The 12,659-nt window shown below is 43.9% G+C and overlaps 1 protein-coding gene across 3 annotated transcripts in view; it reads left to right on the top strand.

Annotated features, from left to right (window-relative positions):
* DVL1 (dishevelled segment polarity protein 1) overlaps positions 1-12,659 on the top strand; it is a 58,491-nt gene that overhangs the window by 16,998 nt on the left and 28,834 nt on the right. For all 3 annotated transcript variants that reach the window (XM_042479518.1, XM_042479519.1, XM_042479520.1), the window contains exons 3-4: positions 7,395-7,516; positions 9,077-9,189. In XM_042479518.1, coding sequence (XP_042335452.1) covers positions 7,395-7,516; positions 9,077-9,189 — 235 coding nt within the window. The remainder of the gene's footprint in view (positions 1-7,394; positions 7,517-9,076; positions 9,190-12,659) is intronic.

Below are 12,659 nucleotides of genomic sequence, written 5' to 3'. Positions count from 1 at the left end.
TGCTTGGGGATGACTCACCAAGTAAGGTTCCTAAGCCAAGCGGGGCTGTATTTATGGTGGTTTAAACTCTTTCTCTCTCTCTCAGTAACCTCTATGTGTGTGTGCGCACATGTGTGTGCCACTTTCATAAATGATCCTTTTAGTTCAGGTATGGGAATCATGTGACTTTCCAGGTGTTGTTGGATTCCAAGTCCCAATCCACCTAGGCACCATATTCAACTATGAGGAATGCTTGGAATTGCAATCCAGCAATGCTCAAAAGGCTGTATGATTCCTGTCCCGTTTTAGTTGGCAGGGCCAACTCGGGATTTTTGCATGCAAAGTAGGTGCTCTAACCACTGATGTATGCACCTTCCTGCCATTTATATCAAACATTTCTTTGCAATGCTTAGGGTCACACTGTAGTGCAGGAGGGAAGGACCTGTGACCCTTCAGATTTTCAACTCTTAACTCCCATCAGCTTCAGTCAGTATGGCCAACAGTCAGGAATGGGGAGATGTATTTCAGCAACAGATCAAGAGCTACCAGTCTCACATTCTGGCTCTGGTGTGGACATAAAGCAGACTATCTTTGAGAGACAGCTGGGAGTCAGGAAGGACAGGTGGGAGCCTGGAGAAGCCGGCATGGGCCGTTTCTCTGCCCCTCCTCACGGTTCCAGACCCATAGCTGTGTAGCCAGGTGTCTGGGAGGGCGAAATGGCATCATGTGCCACTTCCGGCACGTGTGCCATAGGCTTGCCATCATGGCACTACGCCATGCTCACTTGGCATACTGGTTAATCCAGTCACTAGCTTAGCTACTCTGGAACCCACAGTCCAAGCCAGAATTCCTCATGTGTATGAAGGGTCAGCATCATTTTTCGTGACTCATCAGTTGTGCAATTAAAAGTCCTGTTGGTTTTGGAGTTTTGCCTTAGGCAAGAAACTGTGGACGACATTTGCTAAATCATTTTGCAAATTGAACTCTCTGCCTTCAGTTGACTTTCCTTCTGTGTCTATTTTGGCAACCAAGATGTTTGCCAGAGGTTGGACAGAGGGTCATAGTGTGTGTGTGTATTTTAAAAGGAAAATGAGGAAATTAAAGCACATAGGACCTTTAAAAAGGCTGGACAAATTGCTACAAGGCTTCTTAAAAAGTGGAGGCTGGCCTCTGAAGAGATGCAATTATATGTTAGGATCAGCATGCCTTAAACTGTTACTAAAATGCTGGGCGATTAATTGATCAAGCAAATTTTCTTTGCTGAACAGAGGTTGGAAAAGTAACTCGTTCCTATTATTTTTTTCTTTTTTCTTTTGCAGTAACAACTATCTTAATATTTTGGCATCATATAAAGATATAATAAATCAAATAAGAAATTGTGGAAGAATACACAAAGCTGAGAAATGACCAAGCAAAGGTGGCATGTGAGATCCAGAAGCATTGCTCTTACTCCTAATGGATCACATTAGCTACACGATATTGTAATATCAACACATTTAAGTAGCAATTCTTCCAAATGCTAAGGATTACCTACATGGCCATTCCTTACAGAGTGCATATACTATAAAATAAGATTTTTTTAAAGAAAGAAAAGGCTGAAATGGCTATTCTTATGTTAAATAGTTGAAATGCTTCTACGAAGGCTTAGTTACTGGCACAAAAAGGTTTATGCCATGGTAGGCATCTGCATGTGTTCTAGGGGCAATTTCCCCATTTTCCGCCTTCCATAGGCCTGCACCTCACTTGACAATGCTCTCAAACACATCTGCCTTTGTTGCAGTCCTTCCCAAAATGGCAACCAAAAGTGATGTTGTGTCACTTCCCGTTGCCATTGTGAGAAAACACCCTATGAAAATAGAAGTATTTGGGGGGAGGTAACTACTGGGTGGGGTTCATGGGGGCTTTTGCATGGGGCTGGCAAAGGGCATCAGGGATTGCAAAAGTGGGGTCTCTGAATCATGCGTTGCACTTTGCTTACCCCTGGTTTGTTGATATATTTGGTTCCACCTTGTAACAGCCTTTTGCATTATAACAACCTCCTCCCAGTGACTTTGACTCCCATAAAAATGTCTCTGAAACTGAATCTGGTCCTTGTGCTAGAAAAGAGGGTCCCTAGCTTTGTTACGGTCTGTCTCTGGTGTATTTAAGAAATAACTGGGATAGCTGGGTCACCTCTCCTTTGAATTCTCTTTAACCTTAAAGTTGGCTGTTCTGCACCTTTTCCTTCACTTGGTGCTGCATATGTGTGCGCATGTCTGTGTGTGCACACGGGTGCATTCGCTCACAAAGGATGCTCCGGAGTCTGATTGCTCTTCCATGCTCTGATAAGACTCCCTCATTTTCCTCCGATAATCCAGCTTCAGCCACCCTGCTGAGGTCAGCTTTTTTGCTGAAAGAATAAACTCGCAGTACATGCTGGTTTTCAAACTAGCCGAGTACTGACTGGTGACAGGTTGCGCACAGTGGGTTGGCCATTGTCTCTTTCTTTCTTTCTTTCTTTCTTTCTTTCTTTCTTTCTTTCTTTCTGTCCAATAGGTGGGTTGCAATAATGGAAGCTCTTTTTTATTTCTATTTCTTAAAATCCAACTTGTCGCTTTGGGACTGGCGCGGTTTCCCGGTTGGCTCATGGTGATGTCATGCTTCTTTTATCCAACCACAATGTCTCAGTATCGGGGCGGAGAAAAAGCGGCCATGATATCTACTTATTCTCCTTTTGTGTGTTTGCGTGTATGTGCTTTCCTGGCACAGTGTTTTCCACTTTCCATATTTTGATCAAGACCTATTCATCCCTGCCCCAGATTGAGAGGCACCACATGGGGACAAAAGGCACCACTGATGGTAGGGGCCATTGTGGAATCCCTTCTCCCCACCATTTATATGAAAGGGATCAGATTATGGAATTGCCAAATATGGACTCAAATCATTGGTCTGTCCAGCCCCTTCCTCACTGCCATTCCCTTATCCTTTTCTGTCACGTCTTTTTAGATTGTAAGAGGGCTGAGATGTGAGTCCATCACATAGTCTTTCCTGCACCCTCTAAATGAGCCTGCTGCCCTCAAGCGCATTGTGCATGGAGATGAAAGCTTGTTTTCCCTGTATATTGCCAAAGACCTGTGCAACCCTAGTGAAGGATGCTATTCTAGTACCATCTTTTGAGCAAGATTTAGCTGCCAGCCCAGCTGGTTTCTGTTCCTCAAATGGGGGCAAAGAATTGTTCTTTGCTTTGAACAGTGAAAAAGAGGATGTTATGCTAGATCAGTGATGGTGAACCTTTTCGAGGCTGAGTGCCCAAACTGCAACCCAGAACCCACTTATTTATTGCAAAGTGCCATGTCCCTCTGGCTTTCTAGTAGCAAATACTGGCAAACTCTGTGCTGGGACAATGGCACATGTGCCCACAGAGAGAGCTCTGAGTGCCACTTCTGACACGCGTACCATAGATTCGCCATCACTGTGCTAGATGGACCTTCAGTCTCATTGAGCTGGATTCTTCTTATATTTATACTACTTCTATGCTGAGGTCAAAAGCCAGCATACTAACTACCATCTACTCAGGCAAAACCCATGCTGTCTGACCTGGAATTCTTTATAGTCTTTTCAGGTCAGATGGAGACAATGAGTGTTTTTTTACTCCAAATCTTTGCTGGAAACACAGGCCCCATACAGACAGGTCAAAATAAAACTGCTTCGAGTCACTTAGGGGCTATGCTGTTTAAATGATGCATGCATTATTTGAACAGCATACCTCCAAAGTGACCTGAAGCAGCTTTATTTTGGCTTGTCTGTATTGGGACCACAGTCACCTATTTATTTCTATTTTAGCTCTCTTCCTGACCATTTTTGTAGGATTTCAGCACACTACAAGCTGGCATTCTATTAGTGAATTAGGCATGCATCACTTGTGCTCTGCATGGAGGTGTGAATTATTTGCAGTAATGCAACAAATGTAGTCCGCCAATAATGGTGGAAGTTGAGTTGCTCATAAAGCATGCTGCACATTGCAGTTTTGCACTGTGCATTGTATATTGTGGTTGTTCAGTGCAGTTGTGCCTTGAGGTTGGGCACTGGGGATTGCCTATCATCCAGTCATTGGCATGTGTTGCACAGTGTTGCTGTCCTGCATGGGGGTTGTGCAGTGCTGGCGCAACGTATTTCCATGTGCAGATATTTTGGCTATGCTGAGAAGATGTTACTTTGCAGCTGCAGAGAGCTTGGATATTCCCAATTCTGATATCAGTGGGTGCGGTAAATACACTCCAAGTTTCAATTCAGACTTTAAAGGAGCTATCCAGGCTGATGAACTATCCCTCAAATAGGTTCTATAGCTTCAACCATTCCTTTAAAGCTCAGGCTAAATTCTGGAGCAGATTCATGGTGCTGCTGGCATGGATGCCACCTCCTACCACTCGTTCGGGAACTGAAGAAGATATCAGGCTTGAGAGAATTAATGTCATGGAGTTTTGGTGAATCCAAATCATGGATCTAGAGAACCAGCAACAGTCTGCTTTATTCAACGTTAAGCAAAATGCTTTTTTCCAGTATTAAATAAGTTTGATGCTAGTCACAAGATGTGCTACTTTTAACCTATGCCTTGTACCTCTGGTAGGATGAAAGCTGCCAACGACCGCATCACCTTGACTGAGCTGAGAAATAACACTGATTTCTTTCTTCACAACTAGAAAGAAGTCTGTTTATTTCTGATCCAATCTGATCCAAATTCCATTATTAAAATCAAAATGAGAAAGAGATTGGTGGCTCTGTTGATTTCAACCTAGAAATATGCTCTCTCTTTAACGGTTTGATTGGCAATGTTGTCAGCCATGCCATTTTTCCAATTACAAGTCCTATTTGGCTGGTTTCTGACATGTTGAGCAAGGCATTCTCACTTGCATTTGAACTGTCTTCATGGCAGCAAGGACTTATTAAAAAATCCCGAAAATGTCAGATGGCTGTATGACAAACTCCTGCCATGCAAGCATCTCAGATCCAAGTTAAGAAATGAGTTTGACATCTAGAGGTCAGAAGAGAATGTCCTCGTCTGAAAACTCTTGTCACCATTGCTACTTTTCTCTCTCTTTCCTATCTCATCAGCCTGTGCTTAATGCAGGCAGGTGCTGCTGTCAGCAGAAACAGCATGCCTCAATCTCTCTCTGAAAAAACACCACTCACTGTTTTCCAACAGAAGCCTAACAAGGAGGAGAACATACAAAATGCTTGTATCCTTTCCTCAATTTCTCCTTCCTCAATACCCTTGCACTAATAGTCATAGACCCCATACAGACAGGCCAAAATAAAACTGCTTTGAGTCACTTTGGAGGTATGCTGTTTAAATGATGCATGAGTACTAAGAGTCCGGAAGCCGCACCAAAGCCACGATCCAGTCCTGAGGAGTGGTGCGCAGCTTTGGCGCACCTTCCAGATTCTTAGTATGCATGCATCATTTAAACAGCATACCTCCAAATTGACCCGAAGCAGCTTTATTTTGGCCTGTCTGTATGGGGCCATAGTCTTTCTCTTTTGGTCTCTTTGCCTGTGATGTTTTCCCAGACACACAACACACATATACCCACCTACAGTATTTTGCTGCAGCTCTTACACTTTGGAAAAGTTCCTGTTGCAGCTCCCAAGAGTAACTTTTCCAAATGCTGCTACAGCCTCCTACCTTTTACAGTCTGCATTGGTAATCCAGCTGGCTGACGTTTGAAGAAATTGAAATTGCAGTGTGTGAGCATCACACTCTCCACTTTGTTCTGGTGCAGAGGAGAGGCGTCTTTGTTAAAAGAGCTCTTAATTATACAGTATTGTCTTAAAAACAAGGGTGACAAACAGCACTGGGGGCACTGGGTGCACTGGGCCGATTCCTCCTGCTGTACTTCTGCCAGGAGGCAACCATTGTTTGAGCCTTTTTGTTCTGTTGTGTTTCGCTTTGCTTTTGAAGTGTTGGGGGAGTAAATTGTTGTGGCACCCTTTTGGAGTGAAAGATAATCCAAACAATTTGGGGGAGCCTGGGTGCTTGAGAGCCAGCTTGGTCTGACAGTTTGGGTGCTGGGTTAGAATACTAGGAGACCAGGGTTTGAATACATCCTCAGTTATAGAAGCCCAGTAGGTAAGGACAAGTCACATTCTCACATCCTTAAAAGGAAGACAAGGGCAAGCCCACTGCCAAGAAATCTCTGTGATAGGTTCACCTTAGTTTCATCATAAGTCAGAAAAGAACTGAAGAGCCACTGATTATTATAATCAGAGATCTTCTTCTCTGAAGATCCATCTTCAGAGAAGATGCCAGCCACAGACGCTGGTGAAACGTCAAGAAGAAACTCTTCTAGAACATGGCCACAGAGCCCGAAAAACCCACAAAAAACTATGGATGCCGGCCATGAAAGCCTTCGACTTCACACTTCGAGTGAGTTAGTGTAACTGTGAGGTGGGCAATTTTCAGATGCACATTCACTCCATCAGTATTTCAGAGAACCCCTAGATGCACCTCTTTTGTTCCTGATATCTTCTCCCAAATTGGGTTCTGGGTGGCTACAAATAGTTGGCCATGCTATTGAGACAGAACGGTTGGCTACTACCCTATTTCAACACATCCATGAAGCACCTGATGTGGCCACAGGTCCCCTGAGGTAGGATGCAGTAGCTGTCCTCATAGCTGATGGAAGAGGGTACATCAAGGAACAGTGTTTCTGCGGCTGTGCGATTGTGCACATGTGTCAGAGAGGTGTCAATAACAAAATGAATGGAGCATTGCAGCTCTAAGCTACATTCACTCTGAGAGGTACAGTTGCCCTTGTTCAGCCTTCCTTGGCAGCGGGTTGATTCAGCACTGAGCTCAGAGGACCAGGTCTTGGTGCTACCGAGGAGTGCATTTGCACAGTTAAAGCTAGTGTGCCTGCTGCCTCTGTTCCTGAAGATGTGAGATCTGGCTACAGTAGCACATGTCTTGATTCAATGCTATTTTAATTACTCTAATGCCTCTACTACATGGGTCTGCCTTTGGAAACTTTTTGGAAACTGCAACTGACCCAAAATACTGCAACCAAAATGCTCACTGGGATTGCTTATAGAAAATGTAAAGCTCCTAAAGCGAAACAGCTTCACTGGATACGGGTCCATTTTTGGGCCCAATTCAAAGTGTTGCTTGTGACCTACAAAGCCTCATGTGACTTAGGACAAGCCTATCTGAAAAACTGAGCCTACCTGAGTTATAAGATCCTTTGTATTTATTTAGGCCTTTGACTGTTAACTGGCCATTGTGGAAGGTGTTTTAATTGGGGTGTGCAATATTTTTTTATCATTATTGTGATGTTTTAGCTGCCTTTTTAACTGATTTAAATTAAAGTTTTCAGTGTGGTTATTGAATTGCTGCTGCCTGTCTTCTGTGTCTAACTCCCTACCTGCTTTGACTCTTGCAGTTGGTCCTGGCGGAGAGCTCTCATTCGGACACCGGTTCCCAGTGCACTGAAAGCCACACAGACCTTCCTCCTCCCCTCGAGAGAACTGGAGGCATTGGAGACTCCCGGCCCCCCTCCTTTCAGTAATGCTCTTTTAAATCTATAACTAAACAAGTTATTGTATGCTATTAGGAGATCCTAAGCAGCTTATGATTGGTGATCCCCCAAGTGCCTAACCACAAGCTTTCTGTGAAATGTTTTTCCTGTTGCCCCAAGAAGCACATAGGAGCAGGTACTGTTTCTTTCACTTACTCCCAACTTTTTAATTTAATCAAGAGATGGCACACATTTCCCAGATCTAAAACTACATCTGCCCTTTGCCTTCCTATCCAAGGAGGCTAACTGTTAGAGAAGGGATGGATGGGGAATTTGTGGCTCTCCAGGTGTCCCAGTCAGCATGAGAAGTGATCAGGGATGATGAGGGCTGGAGTTCTCCGACATCGCCAGACCCTTGTGTTGGCACATGTACATGCAAGAACCTCTTTCTGCTAGAGAGACGCTAACACCCTGGAGGTGTTGTATTATTACAAGGTGTATGGCAGTGATGGAGAACCTATGGCACGCGTGCCAGAGGTGGCACTCAAAGCCCTCTCCGTGGGCACATGTGCCATCGCCCCAGCACAGTTTGCCAGAGTTTGTTACTAGAAAGCCAGAGGGACACGGCACTTTGCAATAAATAAGTGGTTTTTGGGTTGCAGTTTGGGCACTCGGCCTCAAAAAGGTTCGCCATCACTGGTGTATGGTTTTTAAGTGCTTTTATCTTTTTAAATTGTATTCTGTTTTAAACAACTGATCTGTTTTAATATTGTAATAGTTTAATTCCATTTTAATTGGCACTTCTATAAGTTTTTAATTGCACTGTGTTTTTAGACTGCAAGGCTCTTTGAGTCCCAATCCAGTGTAGAAACTATTATTATTATTGAGCCATAAGCACCTCCTTGTTGCTTGCTTGACTGTATCTCCCAGTTTGTCATTCATTGTATATATTTTCCACCTGGGGAGGAAAAAAAGCCAGGGAGAACTTGCGCTTTCAGGGCCTTGCCTCTGGACTCTAATTTCTGGCCAAGGTTCTGCTGCCCTCTTGCGGTTCTTCCATTGCAGAAGTGCATGAGGACTGCTGTCACATCCCTGTGAGGCTAACGCATTCTTTGTCTCTTATGTGCTTAGAAAGTCACATAACCTGCCTAGCTCTGCTTTCTTTATCCTTACTGACAGTGACTCTTCTGGGTCATGGGCAGAGCAAAAAACCTTTTCCATCACATGTTTACTTATTTCTCTCTCCTCTCCTTTGTCAGTCTGCCCATCCATCTTTTGTCTTTGTGATATTTGAATGACTTGTGAATCACGTGGGAAACATTTATATTCCGTCCTCTTGACAAGCTCCTTTAAATAAATATTTAATGCACTTTAGGGTTTTAAATCTTAACTTAAGCCTTGATGCAGCAACAAAAGATATTTAAAGGGGCTCCATGGTAGAGAAATAGCTAAGAACCACTGCCCTAAGTTTTTTTGAGGGATCCTAGTCTTTCTGGATCTGCAGTTTGAAGCTAGATGCATTGAAGATGCAGGATAGCTTTGGGGATTTCTACCTAAGCAGTTCAAGTGTGTTTGGAATGCTAACTCCCTGTCTCTTTTCCCGACAGCCCAAATGCTGCAAGCAGTCGAGATGGACTGGATAATGAAACGGGAACAGAGTCAGTTGTCAGCCATAGGCGGGACAGACATCGGCGAAGGAATCGGGAAGGGCATGAAGATGGTAAGCTGACTTCTATTGCTTTGCTTCCCTTCCAAGGACCTTCTGTGTTATTGTTTTTTTCCTGCACAGAAATTAGCCTCAGAAATTGGTCTGAGGTTTATGTCAAATGCAATAATGGTATCCAGTGTTCATGAGTCCTTTTAGAGAGCACTTCAGTGCTTATATTTTGTGGTTTGTCTGTCTGCAAGATGTGGTTATGCGCCTTTTGTGGAAACTTCATCTGTTTTCAGCTACTTTGGGTTTTTGGTCCTTCATTGGTCCACAACATCTGGTAGGCACTATGATGGAGGTTGGAAAAAATTACGTTCTTGGACTGCATCTCCCAGAATCACCCAGCCAGTGTGGTCATACTTGCTTTTGGGAATTGTAGTTCAAAAAAGTGATTTTTCCAGTTTCTCAAGTTGTGTAAATCTGAACTAGAATCTCTTTGCCCAAATCTTCCACAGCTAGTCTTGTCTTATCCTTAGAGAAACACCATGTGGGTCTGAAGGTTCCCAAACTGAATCCAGTCGTGGCATTACACCAAGGCAGTGGAGCCATTTCCCTTTGTGTAAATGTCGAGAATAGCTTGCAAAAATAGTGTGTGTGGCTGTGACTTCACCATTCTGCTGTCTTCCAAAATTTACCTAGGCCAGTCAAGTTATCAAAAGCACCACAACTTTCTCGCTGGACTAACACTCAGTTCAGAAAATCAGGCTTCAGTAGTAAAACCTCAGAACAAGCTTCATTCAGCAACCTGAAGTGTGTTGCTCCCTGGTGGAAGCACAAGATAGGCCTTCTTGGTGGCTGTCCCCAGACTCTGCAGTTCCCTTCCTAGAGAGGTTAGACTGCCACCTTCTTTGCTATCTGTCCATAGGCAGGTGAAGACCTTTTTGTTTTGGTAGGCCTTATGAGCTAACTACTTGTGGGAAAAAGCATCTTTCATGCACTGTGTTTTGTGTGTGTGTGTGTGTATCTGTTTTTACTGCTTTTAATTTTATTAATACTGTAGATTTTGTTTAATTAAGGGCCATCCAGTCCACTCCCCTGCCATGCAGGAACACACAGTCAAAGCATTGTGTGTTTTCACTTTTGTATGATGAACACTTTCAGCTGTATCTGCTAAAACTTTTGTAAGCTACCTTGAGTCCAGATTGGGCGGAAAGTGAGATATAAACATAATGACAGTGATGTCCGTGCCATCCTTTTCTATTTGTTCCAACCACCCATCCCCAGTGCGTGAGACCCAGCAACTGTTAAGCTGTTAGCCAAAAAAGGAATTTTGTAAGGTTGGTCTGAAAGGAATTCTCTTGCGCTGCCGAATTCTCAAACGGTGCAGGTGGGCTGAGACTTGTGCAGATGACAAGTAATGACACAGCGTGAAGGGGAGCGACGGAAGCAAGCAAGCGAGCTTTTTGTGGTGTCTGTGTGTGTGTTTCAATAAACCTTAAAATCTGCCCTTCTCCCTTTATCTGATCAGACCTTGGGTCTAACTAGACGATGTTCTGTCTGTGGGTCTGGCAGTTTCTGAAACGGTGAATAAGATGCACATTGTCACAGTCAATAGGGATAAGAGGATCTGCCTCCTTCCTCCCTTTGAAAACAACAGATCATTGTGATGGTTGGGAAAGTTGATCAGGCCCCATTAAAAGGAAAACCGCAGTATGACAGTGAATTAGGACCATGGGAATTCTGTTCCCAGGACCCCTTAACACAGTGATGGTGAACCTTTTAGAGACCGGGTGCCCAAACTACAATCCAAAACCCACTTATTTATTGCAAAGTGCCGTGTCCCTCTGGCGTTCTAGTGACAAAATCTAGTGAACTCTGTGTTGGGACAATGGTGCATGTGCCTACAGAGAGGGCTCCAAGTGCCACCTCTGGCACACGTGCCATAGGTTCGCCACCACTGCCTTAACAGCTAGGTTTTTAAAGTCACTTCCACCTCCCTTCTGTTTCCCAAGGATGAGAAAAGAAAAGAAGGTTCTAATTAGGAAGGTCATTAAGAGATAAGTGTGTATTATTGGCTCGGTTGGACAGTTGTTGCTTTTATTCCTACAGATGTCGAGTGTCAACAATAATTGTTTTGTTGGTTAGTTTTAAGGAGGGAGAGGATAGTAGGATTTATTTTATTGTACTGTATGGATTTTACTGTTGTAAGCCGCCTCGATCTTATTATTAATTGTTTCTCTACTTGTGAAAGGAACTATTCTGTTGCTTATACAAAATCTGGGGAGAGGGCAGGGCGCGAGTGAGCAAAGAAGGGGAACTGAATTTACAGTCCAGAAAAGAAAGCCAGGGGTGTTTAGTTCTCTGCTGGCTTGTGACCATGCCAGGCTAAAGGTGGCTATTCAATGTTTTCTCTAGCAGCAAACTAGGAAAGCATAGGGGACATGGCCACTTGAATAATATTTGCATAGCTCCTCTCTCATTGGTTTAGCCCCAGGGTGGGTGTGCCAGAGGCAAACCCGCTGATGCTGGCATGGGTAGTTTAAGGAGCAGAATGAGTCTGGCCGGGCGTCTGGTTCAACAGGACAACCCCCTCCCCAAATCCAGGAAGATCGAAGTTGGACTGCAGCTTTGAGGAGCAGGTATGCTTGACCAGGAGGGTATGGGGTAAGTCCCCATCCTCTGCACAGACCACTGCTTCTGTGTCTGTGTGAGTTACAAATGTAGTACTGATGGGGAAATTTGGGATGTGTGGCTAGAAGATGCTCTTTGGGTGGATTGAGAAACCTTGGGGACTTCTCGGGAGTTGTTCAGTTAGGAATATGCTCATTCTTTGTTGTTCTGCAAATATGCAAGATCCTTGAGAGCTAAAATCCTCAGATTTAACCCTGCCTAATCCCACAGAAGCTTACAGAGTGATATTTACTTAAAGCCAAGCGATTTAGCTTGAATTGGGGCTGTGGATTAAGCCATTCTGTTCGGATTTTAAAAACAAAACAAAACAGTTCACACAAATCTTTAGGTTTTTTTTTAAAGTCTGCTTTTGTTCATTGGCATACACTTATAAATTACATTTGAAAACAGTTTCCTGTTAAAGAGATACAACATGGGCAGCTCAAACACTGTGCTGCTTTTTGCTGAGAATCATAGACTCATAATTTGGAAGGGATCACAAGTCCAGACCCCTGCCATGCAGGAATACAACTGCAGCACTCCTCAGAGATGGCCATTCAACCTCCGTTTGAGGATCTCCGAAGAGGTCTACCACTTACTCTTGCAGGACAAGATGCTCCACATCCCAGCTGAATTATTGGCGATGAAATAATATCTTTGTATTATCCTTGAGGCCAGGAGGCTAGTGCAAGGAAAGCTAGTGTAAGGAAGACTGTGTGGCACACAGAGAGATCTGCTCCCTGAGAGAGGAGAATAGACAAGGGACTAGTAACAAAGTCCAGAGATGGCCTTTCCTGCCCCATCAGCAGCTGCCACCTGAAGTAGTTGCCTAGCATTTCTTAATGGCAGGGCTGACCTAAACCATGCAT

The sequence above is a fragment of the Sceloporus undulatus genome, chromosome 7, assembly GCF_019175285.1.
Source record: "Sceloporus undulatus isolate JIND9_A2432 ecotype Alabama chromosome 7, SceUnd_v1.1, whole genome shotgun sequence".
Lineage (NCBI taxonomy): Eukaryota > Metazoa > Chordata > Lepidosauria > Squamata > Phrynosomatidae > Sceloporus > Sceloporus undulatus.
This window is presented reverse-complemented; position numbering and strand designations above follow the sequence as displayed.